The 10,760-nt window shown below is 34.8% G+C and overlaps 1 protein-coding gene across 1 annotated transcript; it reads left to right on the top strand.

Annotated features, from left to right (window-relative positions):
• Positions 1-3,323: 3,323 nt before the first annotated feature.
• LOC132167466 (pheophytinase, chloroplastic) lies at positions 3,324-10,303 on the top strand. The gene is made up of 6 exons (XM_059578455.2): positions 3,324-3,477; positions 7,015-7,782; positions 8,565-8,791; positions 9,142-9,333; positions 9,436-9,592; positions 9,942-10,303. The coding sequence occupies exons 2-6, from the start codon at positions 7,030-7,032 to the stop codon at positions 10,179-10,181; spliced, it is 1,569 nt and encodes a 522-aa protein (XP_059434438.2). The 5' UTR covers positions 3,324-3,477; positions 7,015-7,029; the 3' UTR covers positions 10,182-10,303.
• The last annotated feature ends 457 nt before the right edge of the window (positions 10,304-10,760 follow it).

The following is a 10,760-nucleotide window of genomic DNA, read 5'->3' as shown; positions in this document are numbered from 1 at the left end:
TTCGGCAATATTTTTGAAAGGTAATTGGTTTTTTATTTTATTTTTTATATTTTAGAGAAATAAAAATAAGAAAGAACTGTTTCCCAAAGGGTATGGTCCTTGTGGGTCCTGTTGTTTGCTTCCAAGGGTTATTATTAAAAAAAAAAAAAATTTAATTACCTGAACTTTCTTCACTTTTGTAATAATTTTTCAAAGTTTAAAAACTCTCAATTTAGCATATCAAACTTCTAATTTTTTGCAATGTCTTCTCTCTGTTAAATCCTTACGGATGTGTATTGCCCTCCCCAGTTTTTTCATATTTGAATATATATATATATATATATATATATATATATATATATATATATATATATATATATATATTCTTTATGAATGAGTGTCAAAATTACCAAAATATCCCATTTTTGAAAGAAAAAAAAAAAATTACAAAGATTCTGGCATTGGTTATGATTTAACAGAATTTGGAAAATACCCACACTTGAAAATTTTGAAAATTTTGGTAGGATTTAATCGAAAATAATAATGGATAAGTGACATTTCAAAAAATTAAAAATTTGATATACTAAATCAAGAATTTTTAAACTTTCGAAGGGTAATCGCAAAAGTAATAAAAGTTTATGTGAGTTAAGTGATGTTTCTCTTGAAAAAAGAGAGATATATTACACTTAGATCGTAATTAAGTGTATTTTAATTTACCGTGCTTATTGAATTATTCCATCATGGAGCTGGTCAAATTAGGGTGATTACATGACTAATATGGTTTATTATTATTTTTAAGAAAAATATCAAGTTATAGTCTTCACTTTATTTCAAATCATTTTCTATTTTTTTTTATTTTTTTTACATAAATTTTATCTAGATAAAAATTCAACCATTATCCAAATTCTATAATCTTTTTCAATAGATTTCATGTGAAATTTACTTATGTCGTACGAAACTTTACTTAATCTCCTTTAACTTTTATTGTTCTTGCAATTATCCTCTTAAAATTTCAGCAACCCTTAATTTATTAATGTATCTAATTTTAAAAAAATTTCGAGCCATGGCCAAGCAATAGGTTCTATGTTTTTTTTTTTTTTTTTTTTTTTTTTTTTTTATTTAAAATTTAAAAAATTACAAATGGAAACATAGAAGAAGTAAGACCTTTAATCTTCTTCCCCTTCCTTATGTGTGGACATGTTAAAAAATAAAAAATAAAATAAAAAATTTCCTCACACACCGCCATCAATTAGGTCAGGGACCCCGTCAATAGATTGACAGGGCAATTAGCAATTACGTGTTAACAATCCCAAGCTTGATGGCTGCGTTTGCGTACACTTTCCCTGCAACTGAAACTTTGGTTTCCACTACAATTCGCCAGGTGTTAACACTACAGCAGGCCACGTCAATGTGACGGTATCTTCCTCTAGAACTTGTTTAAAGAAACAAAGAAAATACGGTCGTTGGATTATTGTATGAGATTGAGATGTCACCGATTGCAGAAAACATTGGTTATTGTCGTGGCAGAGAATCCTGCACCCCATTGCGTGAGGGAATGTAGAGGAGCCAATGAGATTTACGTACGTGGCGCTAGATTTTTTTTTTTTTTTTTTTGGTCAAAGAAGAATAAAATCAAACAATTCATAGATTGAGAAAAAAAGTCTGCCATATTTTTAAACACGTCTAAGAATCACATGCTTTATTAAAAATTCAATTGATAATCAATTGCTTTAAGGATACATGTTGGTTTAATAAATTAGGTTAATAACCATAGAAATGAAGCGTTAAATACATCTGCGATATCACACTAAAATGACTATTCAAATTACAATTGCAACTCACTAGAATGACTTATAAAACCCAGCTTCACATAGTAAAAAATCAATGTATAACTTAGTACTCATAAACATCATTATAATCTATCAACTTGATTTGGGCAATTTGTATTTCTAATGTAGGGCAAACTTTATAGAGTGTTACAATTTCTCTCAATCAAATTCATAGCGTCCTTGTTAGGTCTATGTCATGAAAGGGCTATTTGGCAATAACCCTAAAGTGGCTTGAATCTTGATACTATCTCTCAATTTTTTTTTTTTTAATTCCCAGTATTCTTATTTTTGATTACATCAATCAATTTTTGTTATAGTTTTAAGTTACATAAAAGCCAATGACCATTCCCAAACATGCCCGAAGTGCCTTAATGTCACATATATAGTGTTAATATCATTTATAATGCCTTACCCCTAATGGGTTGAGGCGTTATAAGGTTGGAAGATGTTTCTCAAATTCGATTTTTTTTTTTTTTTTTTTTTTAAAAAAAGAGACTTTGTAAAGCGAAGAGAAAAACAAACCATTAGCAAATAGGATTTTCATTTCATGGTTATAATATAAAGTTGGTATATTATATGAAATTAATATTGACACCTTTTTTTTTTAAAAAAAAAAATAGACTATCAAATGCACAAACTTTAAAAAATAATCAATTTGATTTTTTTTTTTTCTTCTATTCAAAGCGGGAAAGGGGGATCAATTTGATTTGAAATTGAGGGAAAATGATCATCTCCGGTCCATTTTGGACTTGAGGGTATCCAATTAATGGCTAGGATTTTTGTAAAGAAATCCTATGACCACAAATGTGCCATGTGTCTCTCCAATAAAAAAAAAAATTACTTAAAGTTTTTAAAATAATTAAAAAATAATAATAATAAAAAATAGCCATCCCATTCTTGCCATAGGGGTGGTCGAACCACCCCATTTTTGCCCTAGGGGATGGCCGGCCACCCCATTTTTACCCACGGGGTGGCCCTTGGAGGTGGTCGAACCACCCCCATGGGTCAAATGAAAAAATAAAAAATTTATAACGCTGCCCTTTGGGGATCACTTCTAAGGGCCATAATGGTGGTTCGATCATCCTCCAAGAGCCAGTCTAGAGTGACCATAGCCACCCCGTGACCATTGGAGGTGGTTCGGCCACCCGTGAAGCCAACCCAAAGGCAAACCCTTCATTATCATAGGGCTTTTTTTGGTAAGTGAGTTTTCTGGTCACCTCTATACGAAAAAAAAAAAAAAAAAGTTTGCGGGTTACCATTAAATGAATTCCACGTGATACATAACAATTGTCTCATGAGAAATTACGGACGATTGCCATTTTTCTTAAAAGAAGAGAAAAAAAAGAAAAAAAAAAAAAGAAAGAGAAAATGTTGAATAACTAAAAGACAAACTAATATTAATAATGCAAAGTACAAGCAGTAAAACACAAGGTACAAGCACTTCGCAGCAAGTCTTGTCTTTTTGCTAATTGACCTTCAATGAAAGAATTTCAGATTCATTTTAAAATATTTCCATCTATTTTTCATGGCTTTAAAAGGAAGTAGAAGCTTTCAAGCAACCGAATATCTTTCCCTCACTCAAGATCTTGTCAGAATCTCCTAAATACTTGGAAAGCTCTTAAAATTGCAGAGTATCAGACTCTGATGTCACTTGTCCCTGCAAATTAAGGTAAGAAATAGTAGAATTTTTTATAGTAGAACATGCTCTTCTTTTCTTGATGATGGGTCTCTTTGATTTGATATTAGGAGCTAGTAATTGTAATTTTAATGCAAAGTTGATTTTAATATATGCTCATGCTCATCTGGGTCTGTTTGGTTTGTTGATATGAGTTGGTAATTATAATTCTAATGCAAAGTTGGAGTTAATGTATGCAATAAGCTCTTCATGGGTAATAGAAGTTCAGGTTGGCTGGAATTGTTTCCGTGTGGTTCTGTTTAAACCTGTTTGATTCCTTGGTTTGAGCTTTGTTAGAGCTCCCATGGAGTGTTGGAAAAGAGGAGGAAGCTCAACTCTTTAATAGGAAGATTTCATTTTTATGGGTCTTTAAAATAAGATTATGTGCTCGACTGGGGTAGCAACACTATTTGGTTGATCTCTTAAGATGTTGAAAACCTAAGAAAACATTTGCAAGATTGGATTCATATTTGATTTAATTTGCTTTTCTTGAGATGCTTCTTGCTGAACCATTTGCTTAAACAAAGCTTCGGTTGGGGGGATCAAAGCTCACTGGCTTTAGTAAATTTAATCTATGGTAAAGTTTATTTTTTTTTTAGATGAATAAGTATTTCATTAAACCAAAGCTCAAAATAGAGCAACTCCATAGCACATATACAACTTCTTCCAAAGACAAGGGACACAACCCCTTACAAAGAAAACAAAGGAAACAACCTCTCACAAAGCAAAAAACAGGGGAAACAACCTACAAATCAAAATTACAAAGAATAGTAGCAGGTAAATTCCACAAAGAGCACAACAAAAGGTTTTCCTTAGATCTAGGAAAACCTCTTTTCACAGCAATCCTTGACCTGACTTCCCAAAAAACTTGCTTCAACAATTGCTCTTCAGTTTTGGGAACACCATCATGTTTAATCTCATTTCTGGTACGCCAAAGGTTATAAACCACAGAACCAAAAACCACCCGACATAACAAGCAATTAAGAGATTTATTGCCCCAGCAATTACATCCTAACTGCACAAGATGATCCCAAATAATAGGAGGCCTATCCACCCTGCAACGAACCATGCAATATTTCCATATTCTAGAACTAAAACTACATTCAAAGAAGATGTGATCACGAGTTTCAATTTGACTATGACAAAAACAGCATTGAATATCACCCTTATAACCCCATTTAAGTAACCTTTCACCTGTAAGAAGCCTATTTTTCATTGCAAGCCACAAGATAAAGGCCTGTTTAGGGATAGCAAGGGGGAACCAAATCAATTTCCACCAAATAACCTCTGCATTCTTCTCTCTAAGAGCTTCCCAAGTTTCTGCACTAACATAGACACCCTTCTTAGAACCAAGCCAAATAGGCTTATCAAACTGGCCCAAGCAAACTTCAGAAAGTCTAGCTTGAATGTCAACTAAAGCTTCTGATCTCGCAGGTCTCCAAAACCAATCTCCATTGCAAATGACAGAAGACAGTTTAGCTTCAATATTACTTTGAGCATCATAAACAACCCTAAAGCCATATTGCTCAATTAATATCCCTGCAGGATGCCACAAATCCAGCCACATATGAATATTATCCCCATTCCCAACTTCAAACTTTAAGAATCTTTTGGCAATATCTCTCAGCTTCAAGATTTTCCTCCAACTCCAAGAACAGTTCTGAGAAATGCCTACACTCCAAAAACTCTTTCTCTTCAAAAGATTTTCTCTTACCCATGCAACCCAAATGGAACCAGACCTAGCAAAAATGCTCCAAATATGCCTAAGCATAGATGTTTGATTCCAAACTTCAAGTCTTTTCAACCCCAAACCTCCCTCCTTCTTAGGAAAACAAATATCAGACCAAGCAACCTTAGCCTTAGCTACACCTTCATCTTTCCCATTCCAAAGAAACCTATTGAATTTCTGTTCAATAGCTCTAATAATCTTTTTGGGAAGAATGAAAATACCCATCCAATACACTTGTAAACTGTAAAGAACAGAAGATAACAACTGGAGCCTGCCTGCATAAGAGAGATTTTTGGAAAGCCAAGAATCTATTCGACCAGAAATTCTGCTAAGTAAAGCTCCACAATCAGCTGAAGAAAGTCTAGAAGAAATGAGAGGAACTCCAAGGTACCTCACAGGGAGATGACCTTCTTTCATCCTTAAATCCTCCAAAAGAACATGCTTCAATCTATCTGAAATTCCCGAACAATAAAATGAACTTTTTGCAGGGTTAGCTTTCAAACCAGACAAATTTTCAAACTCAAGCAGAGCAGCCTTGATAACTCTTATAGAGCTCAAACTAGCTTCTGAAAAGATCAAGAGATCATCTGCAAAACACAAATGAGTAAGCCGCATTCTCACACATTTAGGATGAAATTTAAAACCACCATTACCACTAGTGTGATCAGCCATAATCCGAGAAAAAACCTCCATAGCAAGAACAAACAAGTAAGGAGATATAGGATCACCCTGCCTCAGCCCCTTTTTACCTTCAAAATAGCCAACCAAAGTACCATTAATACAGACTGAAAATTTAGGAGATGTGATACACTCCTTAATCCAGCTCAAAAACCTATTAGGAAAGCCAAAGCAATGAAGACAATGAAGCATAAAATCCCAATTCACAGAATCATATGCTTTCATAAGGTCTATTTTTAAAGTGCATCTAGGATTCCCTTTTTCCTTATGATAACCCCTCACAAGTTCCTGAGCCAATAAAACATTCTCAGAAATACTCCTAGAAGGAATGAGAGCAGATTGATTCATACTCACCAAGTTACCCAAAAACGGCAACATTCGGTTAGACAGAATCTTTGTGATGCATTTATATATAACATTGCAGCAAGCAATAGGCCTAAAGTCTCCCATAGCAGATGGATTAACCTTCTTAGGCACTAAAGATAGAATGGTAGCATTCACTTCCTTTAGCAATAAACCAGAAGAAAAGAAACCTTTAATGGCAGCCACTACCTCCTGTCCCACAATAGACCAAGTAGATTTAAAAAAATCTGCAGAAAACCCATCAGGACCAGGGGCCTTGTTAGCTTTCATATGAAATAAGATGTCTCTAATTTCCTCTGCAGTAACCTCCTTCTCCAGAATGGCTGCATGTTCAAGAGATATAGCAACAGGAATAAGTTGCCTAACTCTAGCTGCTTTTGCCTCAGTAAATTGCACCTGTTCTGTACCTAACAGATTCTTGTAAAAATCCTCAGCCACCTTCTTGATTTGATCAACATCATCTACTTTAGTGCCATACTCATCAGATTCTTGTAAAGTTTATTTGTTAGTTAAGAGTTAATTATTGTAAATTTTATGTAAGAATAGTTTTCTAAATCAGTTTATAAGCTGTAGTTTGGCTTGATTTAATCTCAGAACTACACAGAATAGTTCTCCATGATATATGTTTATACCAGCTTCTTTCAAAGCTTTAAGCTTTGTTTGGTTTTTTAGCCCCAAAAAAAAGGAAGTTAATTATAAAGTATATATAAAGTTCAGCATAATATTGTTGCTAAATCATTTGCTTTGGCTGGCCATTACAGGCACAGTTTCTGGCTATGGAAATTCTGTCATACAATTGTGCACCCTGCTCTCATGTTGTAAAATTAAGATTGGAATTGGCCCTGAAAAGCTCTAATTTGCATCAATCAAGGCTCACCTTTAGAAAACATAAATTTTGGTGCACTAAAATTGACTCCAGAGATGGGACTTTGAGATTTCACAATTTAGATCAGTCTGTTGTAAAGAAACCCAGCCACCGGGGCAGGTTTAGATCATTAAATATCCTTGAAGGCTTCAAAAATGTTGATTCAAAGGTCTTGAGTGGAGGCTATAATGGTTATGTGATTGGTGGGGAAGGGGATGCAAGTGATATATCAGAAAGGGGGGAGTCAGCAACTAAGGTTGTAATTCCTGAACTGCCAGATGAATCGAATGGTGAAGTTGGTGCTCCAGTTAGTAGCTGTTTTTGGGAATGGAAGCCCAAATTCAATGTACATTATGAGAAAGCAGGGTGTGAGAATGTGAATTCTGCGCCGGTGCTCTTTCTTCCTGGATTTGGTGTTGGTTCTTTTCATTATGAGAAACAACTGAAGGATTTAGGACGTGATTTTAGAGTTTGGGCAATTGATTTTCTTGGGCAAGGCATGTCATTGCCATTAGAAGATCCTACTCCCCGTTCTAGTGAAGGAGATATATCAGTGAGGAAAGATTATGCCTGGGGCTTTGGAGATGAAACTGAACCATGGGCAAGTGATCTTGTTTACTCTATCGATTTATGGCGAGATCAAGTTCAATATTTCATAGAGCAGGTACCCACTAGTGCTGCAATATTCCTGTATTTCTATTCTGCAGCGGTAATGCATAGCAATTATTTTTGACATACTCCTTTTAATTAAATACTTATATCTATTGTGACTGCTTATCCAATTAAGTTGGCATGTATAATGATTAATGTGGTGCAACCTCTTGAACGGATTCCTCCTTGTGTGTTTCCTTGCTCCAAGTTTCCTTTCTGTCACTTTGCTTCAGTAAGCACTAAACAAAGTTTATTTGGAGATGCAATTAAGTTGGTTTGACTTTGATGCATGTTTCCAATGTATGTGCCCTAAATAACACCTTCAATTCATGATATACTTTATATAATACTAAATTTTGTTGGTTTAGTTCATCATGGTTCATACCGTTGTATATTGTCGGGTATATAATGTGTGATTTCAAACTTGGGAGTGGCTGTAAATCCATCTTATAGCTGTGGTTAGTTAGGTCTGCATTTTAAATTTGTGGATCTCAACTTTTTATTTCAAGTTGCTGTGGTGCCAATTCCTTTTTCTGCACATTGGTCTAGCTATATTTAGCTTTTCCACTTTAATCATGGAAGTTTGCATTGCATTTAAAATCATGCATCGCACACATTGATATCCCTCTTGGGCACAATCAGAGCATGGATTAAAACAATATTATTCATTCTTCCTCATTGTGTACTGATCTTTTTGCAAAAAATATTGATAGCATAAGTTATTTTAGTTTCAGATTAATGATAGCATAAGTTAGTTTATAAACAAAGAGATTAAATCAATCATTTTTGTTTCAGGTCATTGGCGAACCAGTGTATATTGTTGGAAACTCACTAGGGGGATTCGTAGCTCTATATTTTGCAGCACGCAACCCTCATTTGGTGAAAGGTGTTACATTGCTTAATGCAACCCCTTTCTGGGGATTTCTACCTAACCCCATAAGATCTCCTAGACTAGCAAAAGTATTTCCATGGGCTGGAACATTTCCTCTACCTTCCAGTGTGAGAAAGCTCACAGAATTCATGTAAGTATAAGTGGTCATATGGATCAGTTGGTGTCCATTTTTGTTTATAAGTTTCTCCGTTGCCTAGTCAGGGTGTAAACTACTATGGCATCACATTTAAGATCATGTAAACATTCATCCAAGTGAATGGATCCTATTATATACAATCTTCATAAAAGTTGAAGTTTAAGGCTTGGAACTTGGAAATTTAGAATTTATATGTTTAAATCATTTCGAGATTGAACTGTCAGGACATTCTAGACATTGTTTAGGTCCTTCAATTCTGAGAAGAAAAGCTGCTTCAAATACTCTTCTACATATCCAATGTCTATTGACTAAAAGTAACTTCAAATTTTATCATGTGATTTCAGTTGGCAGAAAATAAGTGATCCTACAAGTATCGCAGAGGTACTGAAGCAAGTTTATGCAGATCATTCAACGGATGTTGACAAAGTGTTTTCTCGTATACTTGAGACAACACAGCATCCAGCTGCCGCTGCATCATTTGCCTCGATTATGTTTGCTCCTCAGGGACAATTATCTTTTAGGGACGCTTTATCTAGGTGGATAGTGCAGAAGTCCTAACTGCTACAAATATTTATTGTGCCTTATTTCCTTTTTTTCTTGGTCCAAATTATGGATTTGCAGCTCATTTTTATTTGTAGATGTCAAATGAACAATGTACCAATCTGCCTCATGTATGGAAAAGAAGACCCCTGGGTGAAACCCGTTTGGGGCGTTCAGGTGAAACGCCAGGTACCGGAAGCTCCATATTATGAAATCAGCCCGGCTGGCCACTGCCCTCATGATGAAGTTCCCGAGGTATGTAGCTTGTTACTGATTAATTAAGGAGTGTCTTTCCTTTTAGCAGATAAGGGAATAGGACATTTTCAACTTGTTTGCATGACTTTTTCTGCCATAAAAAGGAAAATACTTTCAGCATGACCGACGTCTCTGTGTGAGTAAAAGCAAGAGTCTGAATTTTGCACTTCATATAGAAAGAAGAATCTTACGGGACAAAGGTTGATTAAATTAACAATCAACTTGTATTAAGAAGGTTTCAATTGGGTTAATTTCTCGCGAATGCCATAATTTGTTTTTATTTTGTTTAACTTTATATCCTTTTCTTTTTTATTGGGTATTTAGATTAGTAATTGTACTTGTCATACAGGTTGTGAATTATTTATTACGCGGGTGGATCGAAAACCTAGAGACTCGGGGCTCGGTTGCATTACCTCTGCTTGATGATGAAGAAAGTATCCAGTACAGTATTGCCAAGGACTTGGAATTTGTGAGAGATGGATCAAGCAAATCAGTGAGGGTGCGTTTCTTTGGATCCAGCTTCTCACTTTGGAACATGATAAGATCTTTAATCAAGTCTCACTTTGGTAATTTATATTTCAAATCTTGATACGGGTATACCAATGTTGCCTTTGTCCAAAGCATAGTAATTCTGAAAAATGTACCATATTTTTCATATATTGTTGTATTAAAGGAATCAATCAATTTATCATTCATATTATTTGAATCCAATACTTACTTTATGTCCAAAACTTCCTTCCACAAAGCCTGGAGATAGCTATTTTAGTAACCAAATACAATGCAGCCAAAGAGAGAAATATTTCTGCAGCAGTTGACGACATATATCTGCAGTTGCCGGCTTGTATCCGATTGAAGTCTATATCTCTCTCTCTCTCTTATTTTCTCTCTGATCAATACAACTATAAAGTGTGGTTTGCAAAGGACCTCAATCGGTGTTGTCATGGTCCAACCCCATGAGGGTAACCTATCTATTGGCATTAGTAGGCAACGAAGAAAAAGAATGGAGCTCTTTTTGGAGGGAAGCGCATGGACATTTCTTTGAAGTTGTAAATTTGGTGAGAAAATTGTGTTGAAAATTAATTATAATGGATGTTATAAGAGTTAAGAATTTCCTTGAATTATTTACTGAATAGCAATTTCAGTAATGGATACTTGCTGAAGATCTAAG

Source organism: Corylus avellana, chromosome 2 (assembly GCF_965113065.1).
Source record: "Corylus avellana chromosome 2, dhCorAvel1.hap1.2, whole genome shotgun sequence".
In the NCBI taxonomy this organism is placed as follows: Eukaryota; Viridiplantae; Streptophyta; class Magnoliopsida; order Fagales; family Betulaceae; genus Corylus; species Corylus avellana.
The sequence above is the reverse complement of the archived record's forward strand: the minus strand, read 5'-3'. Positions and strand labels throughout refer to the sequence as shown.